The sequence below is a fragment of the Centroberyx affinis genome, unplaced genomic scaffold (genome assembly GCF_046629955.1).
Source record: "Centroberyx affinis isolate AG114_WGS23_722 - 3 ecotype Tasmania unplaced genomic scaffold, CSIRO-AGI_Caff_v1 ptg001184l_1, whole genome shotgun sequence".
NCBI lineage: Eukaryota > Metazoa > Chordata > Actinopteri > Beryciformes > Berycidae > Centroberyx > Centroberyx affinis.
Genome location: NW_027279710.1, coordinates 85,169 through 98,409, shown reverse-complemented (window position 1 = coordinate 98,409; position 13,241 = coordinate 85,169). Strand labels below are relative to the sequence as shown.

Below are 13,241 nucleotides of genomic sequence, written 5' to 3'. Positions count from 1 at the left end.
TGTGGTGTCATGTACCAAAAACGGCCTTACCAAGAACAGGCTGTTTCTGTCGCTGTGTCTTTAAGGCTCATTAATATTAACAACCCTCTGTTCTGATTGGCTAACCGTTTCAAGAGTGAAACGTGAGACGCCGCGGCCTGGCAGCTACAGGTAGGGAAAACTCTCTCTAATAAACAATGACAACTGCTCAACCGCTTTGAAAAAAACACGTTGTTAGTCTATTATTTCTTACAAAAATGATAATGAGCGAACCTTTTCTCATATGGATTGTGTGGATTTAGTTGGCGACCGTGCATTTTGATACTTTCACCATGTTTAGATAGCACATCCAACTCCTTTATAATCACAGAAGCATCCTGTTTTACACCATATGGGACCTTTAAAACGTATAAAGCTGCACTAGGCAACCTCGCACTTTGGCGTTCCCAAGTGGCAGCAACAGGTAACCGTTTGGATTTTTGAAATTTGAAGGACTTCATCACCCAGAAATCATGTAATGCGATATAAACTATACACTCTGACCGAAAGTTCTTCTTCTGAGTGACTGGTTGGGCTGGAGATGGTGAAAAAAATCTTTTGCCAGCAGTTTCAGTTTTTGTTCTTAAGTTTCGATTCCTCACTTCACCTGTGGGTGAAGAAGCAACCATACCCGACACCAGAATTTCATTTGAACAAACGCTGCGAATCTATGCCATCTCAATGAAGGGAGGATGGAATGGAGCCCCACTCTGTGATTTAGGCTGATAAGGCAAGTGTATTTTTTACATGAAAATCTTGCCTGGTGCAGCATTAAAATGCCATTAAAATAATAACAGCTCTAAAACCTATCATTTAACAAGGCTGAAGTGCCATAAAATAATAGTGTAAAAAACACGATGTAATCCTCACAGTGTTACAGACAAGTGTGGCCCTCAGAGGGCTCGAAGAACCGCCTCGGGGTAAATTTCTCTGAGTTTCTTTCAGTGGGACTTGGATAACAGCAGACTCACAATAGTTAGAGCTCCGAAAGTTTCAGGCATCTCCCCTGACTCTAGATGACAACTTCATCCCACCGTGGAGGGAAAGCTTATTGTGTGATAGTCCTCCCCAAGAGCTGGAAGCTGGTATTTAGCTACAGGGCAAGCAGCACTGAAGGCACATCTGCAGTCTGGGGACCTGCGAGTGAATCTCGGATGATGTCAGTCGGACAGAAAAGACAGTAACTGTGGCAGAATTAGGAACGGCAGGCGACAGCGAATGAAAAAGACATAGATTAAGTGTTAAATTCCATGTCTAACATGCACTGACTGTTAGCTTGTGACTGTAATCCTTGGATCATATGAATTATATGAATAAGTAACTGTAATCCGAATGCATTTTTAATACTTTTACACATGTAGTACCTTATCGGCGATGACAGTTACAGTTTTGGAAGTGAATCTATGATAAATTTGTATTGCAATGCTGGTTCCGTTAGTTCGTCCAATATTGGTTCACTTGGTTGGTTCACCTATGTGTCCTGTACACTTCTTTTTAAACACTTTATTTATAGATTTTTCAGTTTACAAAATAAAAAAAAACATTGCCCCCCCCCCCCCCCCACATACACACACACACACACACACACACACACACCCACCCCAAGGTTCTGAGGGGTTTTAAGGGGTTGAGTAAGTACGAAAAGTTCTTCAATGCCTAGAGGAACAATGAATAAACTAGAAACGTCTAGACTGCAATCCGCTGAACTTGTATGACTGTGCAGAATCATAAAAATCTGTGTTTTTTTTTTCAAAATCAATCTCCAACTACACAGTTACAAAGCCGAAATGATTTCACGCAGGCACCGGAGATGGGCTCGGCAACAATAGACAGTCAATAGCTTTGTCTCCGCAACACTTTGGGGATCCATTTCCATTTCCTTCGTTGCTCCTACCCTCCAAATGTGTCAGCCGTTTTTTGCTGCAACTCCAGACGACAACTTTTACGAGGCTCCCCGCATGCGATACTCTTCCCGAAGCCTATAGCTGGGGGGTATTTAGCTCAAGGGGGGTGGGGGTGGGAAAGCGCAGAGGAAAGCCTCCCCTGCAGTGCCCCGGTGCAGCCTCTGGGAAAACACACTTTGGGATTTAGGAGACAGTGAGTGACAGTGGCAGCCTCGCCGAGTGTTAGATTCCATGTTGGACACATCCGTGTGCGAAATGTGAACAGGCTCCTCCAAGCCGCCTGCCACCGTGAGAGAGAGTGCTCCCTCACAGAACATGACGGGCACACGAGGTGGCGAGGACTGTAGGATCGCGCGCACACACACACACACACACACACACACTCATGTACATGTGCCAAACACACAGCACATAGCACATGGATTAACAAGTACACACATATAAGCACGCAGTACACACACACACACACACACACACTGCACACCTCCTTGCACACTCTCTGCTTATGGGATGAGACAACTGTATGCATGGGTGGGTAAATTAGCAGCTTGCACTTTACAGCATTTGGGATTTGGAGGTGTGTGTGTGTGTGTGTGTGTGTGTGTGTGTTGTCTCTCTGTGTCCTGTCTGTGCGCATGTGTTTTTCACTTGTGTGTGTGTGTGTGTGCATATGCAAATATGCATGTGTATGTCAGGTCATACTCCCCAAACAACCGCAGAGAGTCTCTATGGTGACGGTTGAGTCCATTATGAATCTCCCGTGTGTGTGCGTGTTTGTGTGTGTGTGTGTGTGTGTGTGTGTGAAGTGACGAGGTCGATATTGACCGCAGTACGCACATTCCCCTTCTTTAATTAACAACCGTGGTACCAGGTCTCACAGGACCATCAAAGACCGAGGAAAGCCGCTTTGCATTTCCTACGAAAAGTACCTGCACTTATGGTCTTCTTATGTGTTTCATATGGACTGTTATATAAGAGAACTATGTAAAGGGTGGCACTGGAGGGATGTGAAGTCGGCTAAGGTAGCTCAATAGGATGTTTCCAATGTCTGTTTTTCTTCTTTGTTAATTCCTTTCAAACACACTATCATGTCAGATTCTGGTGCAAAAGGCAACACAAAAGAGAACTTGAAACTCAAATCCGTACATACTTCACTGGTCTTTTATCTTTATTGTACCTTAGAAGTCAAAGACAGAGAAAGGAACAGTGATAACCAACAAAGTGCAGCATATGTATTCACTGGATTTAAGACTAAGTTGAGCAATTACCTAAGACAGAGGTAAGATGAGGCTAGATGAGTATAAAATAACAACTAGGGATGGGACGATCTCACGATACGTTTGTATACGCGATATGGGGTTCACAACCACGATACGATGTAATAAATAAAAGTCTGGCCCACAATACGCATCATCACATTTTTGTATTGCGACATACTGTAAGAGTAACTAAACCCCACCTAAATCTGTGGTGAAGCCTGACACCTAATGGTGAAAAGTAGCGTACACTGCTGGTTATCTGCTATTGGCTGGTCTCTGTACCCTGTGATGTCACCCTCTATAGAGTACAACAGGTGGTGACATCACCTGGCACAAAGACCAGCCAATAGGAGAAGGCCAGTGCAGCACCCCAGTTTTCACCATTAGGTGTCAGTCTTTACCAAAGATTTGGGTTCGGGGTTTAGTTACTCTTTAATTTCGATATATCGTCCCATCCCTAATAACAACACAATTCCAGACATAGCTTCCAGCCTTGAGAGTGAGAAAAAGTTTGTTCTAACAACGGGACCAGATGGGGCCAGTCCAGCGAGAAGGACCAATCGTAATTTTGGCAGCTTTTTGGCACCATCCAAATCGACGGTCAACCCTTGAAACCGTGACGATCTTGCAGCGTAGACCGCAAGATCCCCCCCCCTCCCACCCTCCAGGCGCAGACTAGCCGGAGCTGGCAAATTCATTTTTGAAGACCTGAATCTCGAGAAACCTCGCCGGACGCCTGTAGCGCGAAATGGGCAGCGACACAGTCTGAGAACCGAAACCCGGGAACAGCAAACGAGAGCTGACCTCAATTTTGCGATCGCTAATAAGAGATGAGCAAAATAATGCGAAACCAGTGTATGAATGATGATAGCAGCCGGGCCGAGTCTGCTGTTCCTGCACTCACATAATGCCCATTATCCACACAGCCTGCTACCAATATATATTTGGACATATTGTGCAGACATTGGGAAGTACTTTCTTGCGAACAAAGAAAGTTGATGTTGGCGAGGAAGCAAGTGCGCATAGTGTCTAGTGATTGATAATCTTATTTCTATATTACATCTATGCAAGTCATTGTCTGTTTTTGAAGTTCTCATAATGTCAGAATTGAGTTTCAAGCCTGTCAAGATCAGAATTCCCTACAGATTCATTAGTCATTCCTCCATCCTCGTCTGAGCGTAATGTGACAGAGTGACATGAATTTTTTAAAAGAGCGTTCATCGGCTGTGAACTGATCTCCATTTCCCCCCCATCGCTTCACCCGAATGAGCTTTATTTCTAAGTGGTGCTGACAGTTCTGAGGCATATCCCTGGAAAATCAACCTTGATACTGTACAGTGTCCACAAGGTTGCTTTCTAATCTCTTGTCAACGGAGCAGCACCAGAACGTCTCCTTTGATTCTATCACAGCCTGGAGTCTTCTCTCTCTTTTCTCTTGGTTCTTGCTTTGGGTGAGACTTCACATACAGTACCTATGAATATTTATAGCTTTGTGTGTGTTGGTTATGACTAAGGACTAGTCTCTGTTCATTTCAGTTCATTTGCAATGAGAGCTGTCTGTTGTCCGGACAACAGTTTTGACGGACAGAAAGTTCCGCTGGGTTGTTCTGGACAGGTGGATTCGTCACCGTCCGTTCAGCCAATCAGAGGCGTTCCTACGTTTGTTTTGGGACAACAGACATGGTCCGACCAAAACAAAGATAAAACAGAGAAAGCCTGGTATAACGTTGGGATGACTGCAGGTTTTCCAGGTCAGTTTCTTAGTTTCTTATTTAATTTATACTGCACAGTCCGTTTCTTCTTTCTTCTATGAAGCAGCACCGCTGTGAGCAAAGCCCTCTGCCTTGCCCACCGTGTTGACGTACCAAAACAAACCAGGCAGACAGAAATCCATCCCTTAATAATTCTGTCTGTGTTCTGATGGATCAGCGTGGCCGCCGCCCAAGACTTCACATTGTAACTGAAGCAGGAATACCTTCAGGCAGGGTCTGATGCGACCACCAAGCGTCAAATGTCAGAAAAATTCCACCTGCCACACCAAATCCAACGCCAGTCATTTGATGCTTTGGTTACATACAGTCTTTGGTCTTTGACTGTTCTCAAACTTTGTCCCTGCTGGCCACCGTACGCTCTCTCTAATCAAATCAAAACAAAACAAAACAAAACAATGTCCCTGTCTCTATTCAAACCTTTATCGAAGGTTTCACACAGCATCTTTCCCAGCTCTTGCACTGCAAAAATCTGCAATATAACAATAATTTAGTCTATTATTGAGTCCTAAAATTGTAATTTTCGTAAAATAAGTGAATAAATCTTCCCATGGGGTTCGATAATTTCACTTGTTTCCAATGCAAATCAACTTGTTTCAAGAATTTTGTAGAGTCAAGTGTCATTTTCTTGATAGTAGTGCAGTGTGACTTGTTTCAAGACTCATTTCTCGAAAAATAAGATTTGAAGGCTGAATATGAGACTAAATGACTTGTTAAGAGGTTTTTTTTGCAGAGCGGCAGGTGAAAAAGTTCATTTCCGGAGCTGGACTCCGCCTGAGACGAGCTCCCGCCGTCTGACACTTCATAATTTGCACGCCGCTGTCAAGGTTCATCGGAACAAAATGGAGCGGAGGAGGTGCGACGCGCTCCCGATCGGAATAAATTGACATGTCTGGAATTGGGGGGGAGCGCCACATCTCCTCAGAGACAGAACCAGACGGAAAGTACAGAGGCGGGATGTGGCACCGGACGATCGCACCCTCTCCCTCTTCTCCTTCCCTTTGAGTTCGAGCGAGGGGGGGGGGGGGGGGGGGGGGGGGTTGGTATCAATCACAGGAACAGCGGTCCCTCTCTGCTTTAATGCCTCACCCCTATATCTCCGGGTATGATGCAGCATTTTTTTTTTTTACTTCTTATTGCCTTATTGTTTTTCTACTACCAGGCAAGTGCACCCGCTTTCGTTTTTTTGTGTCTTTGCAATTTCTACCCTTGATGTCTATATTGCAATATTTTGAATTATCCTCAGGCATCTTAAGAGAGCAGGTAATAGAGAAAGGAGTGGGGGTGGGGATCAAGAGCATAGGAAAATACAGTCAAAAAAAAAAAAAGGCATCTTCCCACTTTTATACTCTTTTGTTTGGGACGGTTTTGTGGTGGCGGCGTTCTTCACGCGACAATGCATACACACCGCTGCCAAACACTGACACACACACACACACACTCACTCTCATAAGTCCACCCCCCCCCCCAGAAGCAAGATATGCCACACTCTTCAGCACACTGTCAACACGGATCGACTCCCAGCGACTTCCACTCGTCTCTTTGCTTTGACACACAAAGAGGCGACTAAAAATAAGACTTCTCCTCGTTGACGGGGACATGGGTGGAAACAAACAGTGGGGAAAGCAAAGGTCAAAACAGGAGGAAATCACACGAGGAGACAGATGCGATGAAGACGCCTAAGTCTGAGCGAAAAGTGCAATATTATAGCCGAGATCAGCCACAGCATGAATCCATTTGGTGTCTTAGCGGTGATTACTCTTGTGCCCTTAATCCTGCGTATTTCATGCCCAGCGAATTAATTGTTGTAAACAAACGTGAGCCGGTTCCTCCATGACCCGAATCTCTTCTTCCCCTCTTCTGTCTTCCACCTGAGCGCCGAGCCTCCGCCTCGCCACAGCACAGCGGAGCAGATGTAACACGGCACCGGCCAGAGGGGCCACTCAATATCTTCGGCGAAGCTGGCACTTCTCGTTTCCTCTCAGACACTTAAAGGGAGAATCCACACTAAAACTGTTTTTTGTGCAAGTGTATTCTAAATCAGAGGACATGAATAAGTTGCTTGAGGACTGAAACTCTAAGCTCTGATCTTATCAAGTGACAGAAAAATCACTTTATCATAACGCACATTTGGGTGTATTGGTTAAAATACTGTATGAACCCATTGAGTCGGTCTCCATTTCACTGTCTGTACAGCAGCTTCAGTTTTTGTTTCTTCATTTTCATAAATAAAATATCAGCTGACAAAATGATGGCTAGCATGACAGTACAACTCACTAAGGATCATTATCAAAGTAATTAGTCATCTTGAAACCTTTGCTTACAAAACAGCAACACTTTAGATGACTTGCAGTAGTCAGTTGTGAAAGACTGAGAAATGAATAGCAGGCAAATTTTCATTATCCAAAATTAAAATAAAGCATTTTGGAATGAAACCCTTCCAAGAATTCCACATGCAAATTACATTTTAGGATGGATTTTCAACTTAAAAACTAGCAAAAACACACTTTTTAGTTTCTCCCTGTGCCCCTTAACGTTGAATTATCCTCATTCAAACCGGTACGTCCGCTCCCCACGTCTGGTCTTTTTTGTATCAGTGACAAAGCATAAACACATCAACACATCAGCCCATGGCCGATAATGTAATCTGGCACCGGCTCCGAGGACCAAGCGGAGTGGAGGAGCGGACTGTGCCAAGCGGTCCGGAGGCTACATTTACTCACCCGCTGTAACCCCGGAGCCTAAGCAGATTGTATAAGCACTGCTGAGCAGTTCTGTGCACCATTAGTCTACAATGCTGCATGGTAATGATAACTGTGCTGTGTTTGACACTGATATCTCTGCAAAAAGGAAGGGTCCTGCTTTCATATTTTAGGTGGATCCAACACAACCACATCAGACAATACTGGAGGTACTATAGATCAGTAATTCTCAGCCATTTTCATGTCAAGGATCTCTAACTTAGTCCACATTAGGGCCACAGATCCCCATTTAATGAGATTTTGTCTCTTGAACCCAAATCTATCTATTGTTAGATATGATTTTGTCCAGAATTCCATGACTCTGTGTATTGCAGGTAGAGAAATAACAGAGAAACTACAACCAAAACAGTCATTCTTCTACATTCTCTAATCGTGTTAACTTCTTGTAAACAAAACAATGAAGTTTAATATTTCATCAATTTGCTGGGGACCCCCTGGAAACCTCTCAAGGACCCCTCGGTGGTCCCCGGACCCCACGTTGAGAACCACTGCTACAGTATGGATCTACTATGGGTCATCAGCATGAACAGTAAAGTCATCAACAGAGAAACCTGATACAGCACATACAGGTATTACACATCTAAGTAATACAAAGATTTGCATCACAGCAGACAATGGTGCACATTCATCGTTTTGCCTGTGTTTTCATATTTTGTAAAACACTGACAGCTGCTGAAATACTGGGCCAAAGCTAGTTTAGAAGTAGAGTGTCCCTTGCTGAACCACTGTGACCAGACAGCTGGCTTTGTTCACATTTTGATTTATTGGATTGAAGACTTTTCCTCGTTCCCATATTGAGTTACCGATGCAAGAGTTGACAGAACGACGCATTTTTTAATGTGTTTTACAGCTATACATGCTTGGCTTACTTTGTTTGTGAACACTGGTGCTTAATGTATTCGTCTTGTCATTTGCAGTAGGGTCGGGTAGAAGTTCCGCGATTACTTTCCATCCTTAACGCTCAGAAATCTGCGCACATACACGTAAAAATTAATATTTTTCTGGACTAGGGGCTGTAATAAGCAAACATGCATGGCAAATGCCGTTCAAGGCGTCGCTGCTTGCAGATGAAATGTTTTCCATTTGCATAATATTAGAAAGTACTTGGTGTAACTTTGTTTTTTTAATGAAGTACTTGTTGAATGCTGTAAGCCATACTACTGATGCTGAATTCTCGACTAATGTAAATTGCGTCGGTTTCATTCGTCTAGAGTGTGTATTTAAGTGTGTGTGGACAAGGAATACAAAGCACTGACACACACACACACACACACACATAGAGAAAAAGGGCATGTACAGCACCCCATAGAAGTGCAACGACAGCAGGTTTCAATGTCAGGTCTGTTCCCATCCATGACGCAATGCCTTATCTGTCCTTTTCTTATCAATGTAAAATGTTTAATCAAAGCCCATACACTCCAAGTGTGCCAGTACATCTGAGCCTGTGCGTGTCAGCGCTTATGTATCTGTGCATCTGAAACGATGTTTTTCCTCAGGAACACTATTAATTCACCCTCCGCTGATTAGCGGCGGCACGTTCTCATCTGAACCCCCACCCCCACCCCCACCCCCCCACCCCCGAATTAATCCTGGATCAACAGTCTTCCTCATGGATGTTTGATAAAGGATGGCCCTTATCTTCCCAGGGAGTGGAGTTCTCTGTCTATCAGGCGTTAGAGGGGAGTATAGTCTATATACTCAGCACTACTGCTCCAATGTGGTTTTCCCCCTGCATCCTGCACGGTTCACTTCACAGCAGTGTATTATGTAGGTCTACAGTTCCCCCCCCCCACCCCCCTCTTCCTCCCCCCTTCCTCCCCTCTTCCTCCCTAATCTGTGTTGACTCACTCATGTACAGCTCTGTGGAGAATAATTAAAACACGGAGCGGTGAGATAGACCCGGGGGGGGGACACTGTTAGAGACGTGGGTGTGGGTGAGGTCGAGCCGGAGAGAAGCTCGAGCGAACATTTTTTATTTTTTTTTTTTATCAATGAGCGAAGTCGAGTCTCACCATTGATTGTAAATGTAAATAGAGCAGGATGACGTCACACATCTGAGAAGGGCCTGCAAATACTCACTGGACTCTCAGCATATAAAACATGAATTATTACCATGGGAGGTAGGCTATTCATCCTTGATTCTTAATACCACTGTGCTTAGAGACAGAGCAGGCTGTCATATGAAAAATTTGGGCGAGTCCAAGCACTGACCTCAATAGTGTAGTTAGACAAATGACCTAATCTGATTTCTGAATTTAGGTTGGACTAGAGCTGGCCTGAAAGAGCTAGAAATGGGTCAATGATGCAAATACAAATAGTACATTTAAATAGGACACTAAATGTCAATGGATTTCATTCTCTCATAATAAAACGCTCCTTTTGCCCTCTAATGAATTCATTACACATTGTAATTGTGTATAATTGTAAATAGAGGTGTAGTTAAAACGAAACTGCCATTCATGATCGGACCACAAAGCTGCTGTGACCTAATGAAACATCTGTATAATATTCCTATGGGGATTTACAGTGTGTCTGCAGGGCTTAATAGTGACCTCATCATACTTTATGGCCGTTTTATCACTATAATATTCCTCCATTATTATTCCTATACAGACTTAGGCTCCATGTTTCACTGTGAGAAATCAATCTAATATCCCCATAATATTCCTATAGGGACTTGTAGAGTGCGTCTGTGGCACTCAATAGTAAGTTAATATAGGACTGTAACATTTTTATTGGGATGTATATGTTTTGCTGCGATATTACTACAGCATCAGTCTAAAATTCAGCACAAAATTCGATCTATAGTTCTTTTTCAATGCTTCACACCAGCATCAGGCATAATAAAATGCTCATTTTGGCATATTGTATGATGAATTGATTATAGGCTCTATAGACCTTTATTTACAGAAACAGCCCATCATGAGGAAGATGGAGGGAATATCAGTATGATGGCATAATATTCCTATAGGGATTTTGAGTGCGTCTGTGGTGACTTTATAGTGACCTTATGGTACTTTATGGTACTTTTATCCCCTATGACATCACTATAATATCCTTATAGGGACTTATATGGTTTTCTGTGATATTTATATGTATCATAGGATTAGTATAGGAGGGCTTCAGATCTGTATCACTCACAACAACATATTCCTACTGGCATCTGATATATTGATCCGGCTATAAGAGCATTAGACGCCGGGCGCCTCACCTTTAATGTGCTCGTTCACGACGCTCTCCAGCCGGTCCAGCCTCTCGATAATCCTCAGGGTTTCCCCCTTGCTGTCCTCCTCCAACTTTCTCTCCGCGTCGCCGCCGCCACCGCCGCCGCTCTCCGCAACTTTGGGACCCCCGTTGGCCACGTAGTTGGTGATCCAGCCGACATACAGGAGACACACGATGTTGGTCATGCCGCTCAGGATCACGCATGTCGACACCAAAGTTTTAGTTCTCCGTGTGCACAACATCGCGACATCCCTCCATGGGCTTTTTTTTTTTTTTTTTTTTTTTTTTCTTCTCTCTCTTTTTCTCCCGACGCGCGCAGGCAGGTGGATTAGAGAATCTCTCCAAATTCAACAGTCAGTGCAAAAATAGTGGGAATTCAGTCCGTTGAGGTCCGAAGCCGGAGCTGGGGGCATTGCTGGAAAAGCGCGTTCCCGATTGCCGTAATAACAATACTTGGTGGTAATGATAGTAAAAAAGGCAGAGTCCCCACTGAGCGAGCCCGGGCGAGTGAGGCTGCCGCTCAGCCGCTGCGAAAGCTGTCAGACGCAGCGCTGCACCCCCCCCCCCCCCCCCCCCCCCCCACCTCCTCTACCCCCCCCACGCCCCGGTAAGCCCATAGTCCTTATACAACCCAATAGGAGGGAAGGGAGGCGGGGTTTCCATCCCTTCCGCCGGCCCCCCTCACAGCTGGAGTACACAGAGGGAGGGAGAGAGAGAGAGAGAGAGAGAGAGAGAGACGGGATGGGATGCAAGGAAGTTGAAGCGCATCGACCCGACTCGTGATGGATAGGCACGGCGCAGTAATTGAAATGAAACAGGTGCGTTTATGCAAAGTGCCAACTGCGCGCGCGTGTGTGTGTGTGTGTGTGTGTGTGGAGGGGAGAGTCTTAGGAGAGTCTGTGTATATAGTCTGTGTGTGTGTGTGTGTGTGTGTGTGTGTGAGAGAGAGAGAGAGAGAGAGAGAGAGAGAGAGAGTACATAATTGTCTGTGTGTTTGCATGTGTGTGTGTGTGTGTGTGTGTGTGAGAGAGAGAGAGAGAGAGAGAGAGAGAGTGTACATAATTGTCTGTGTGTTTGCATGTGTGTGTGTTGGGGGCTTAAATTAATCTGTGTGTCTTTGTGTGTATAATAGGAAAGTGTGTGTATCCCATTCCAATTCCTGACACCGTAGCTTCAGAAGGTAATCTACATCTATGGTAAAAGAGACATTAGATATTTGTGTGTGTGTGTGTGTGTGTGTGTGTGTGTGTGTGTGTGTGTGTGTGTGTGTGTGTGTGCGTGTGCAGCACATAAGCGGTATGACATTGTGACATTGCTGTTAGCAGCTGATTTGACAAGTCCAAACGCATCTCATCTGCATTACTTCTCCGCTTCCCTGACTTCTGCACGCACGCACGCACACACACACACTATGTACACAGACTCACCTAATCACACACACACACACACACACACACACACACTCACCTCTGATCGCCGGGCCACCTAGGGTGCCTACCTGAGCGCTAAAGTAACTTCAGAGCTTCACTCCACCAACAGATGGATCTCGCAGATAGGGCCTCCGGGCTGCTGCTTTCATCTTTGTCTTTCATCCACTGCTTGGCCAATCACACACACACACACACACACACACACACACACACACACACGGAGCCGAATCGAAAACTCTCCATTCACCCAAGAGCACTCTAGCGGATACAGCCGGCTCGCCAAGGGTATAAATAATGCATTAGATCTGAAATATTAAGGCTCTCTGCTCTATGCTGCTTTCAATCCTGTCTGACTGACTGTCTGTCCATCTGTCAGTCTATCTGTCTGTCTGACTTTTCCATCTCTCCTCTCTCTCTCACTTTGGCCCCCGAAAGGAGTCCAAAACACTCGAGACGCGAAGAGACGCTTCATTTTTAAAAAAACCCGCTGCGTAGGATTGGGTTCATTGTTGGCACTGTCCACTTGGGCACAGTTGTGGAATTGAAGCTTCGAGGCGATCCGAGGAGATATTATAAAACCTATAAAAACGTGTTCATTCACAGTAAAATCCATAGTCAGAGGTCTGTTTGTCGGAAGGCAATCGCACATCCTGATTCATATCCATTCGATTAAAGTTTAATAGACCGGTCGGGCGCTGATCTTTAACATTCATCGCCCTTGGAAGCAGCACTGTTGGTTGATTAGGCAACACAGCAGTCGTGAAATTTAAAATCATCTTGTTTAGAAAAAATCATGCAAATCCTACTCTCTCATTCCTTTCCGGTGGATTCGGTATTTCCAATCCAATAGGACTTTATTTTACAGCTGCAATTT

The 13,241-nt window shown here is 44.6% G+C and overlaps 1 protein-coding gene across 1 annotated transcript in view; it reads right to left on the bottom strand.

Annotated features, from left to right (window-relative positions):
- galnt18a (UDP-N-acetyl-alpha-D-galactosamine:polypeptide N-acetylgalactosaminyltransferase 18a) overlaps positions 1-11,179 on the bottom strand; it is a 111,194-nt gene extending 100,015 nt beyond the window's left edge. Inside the window, exon 1 of the mRNA XM_071524350.1 lies at positions 10,924-11,179. Coding sequence (XP_071380451.1) covers positions 10,924-11,179 — 256 coding nt within the window. The remainder of the gene's footprint in view (positions 1-10,923) is intronic.
- Between the last annotated feature and the right edge of the window lie 2,062 nt (positions 11,180-13,241).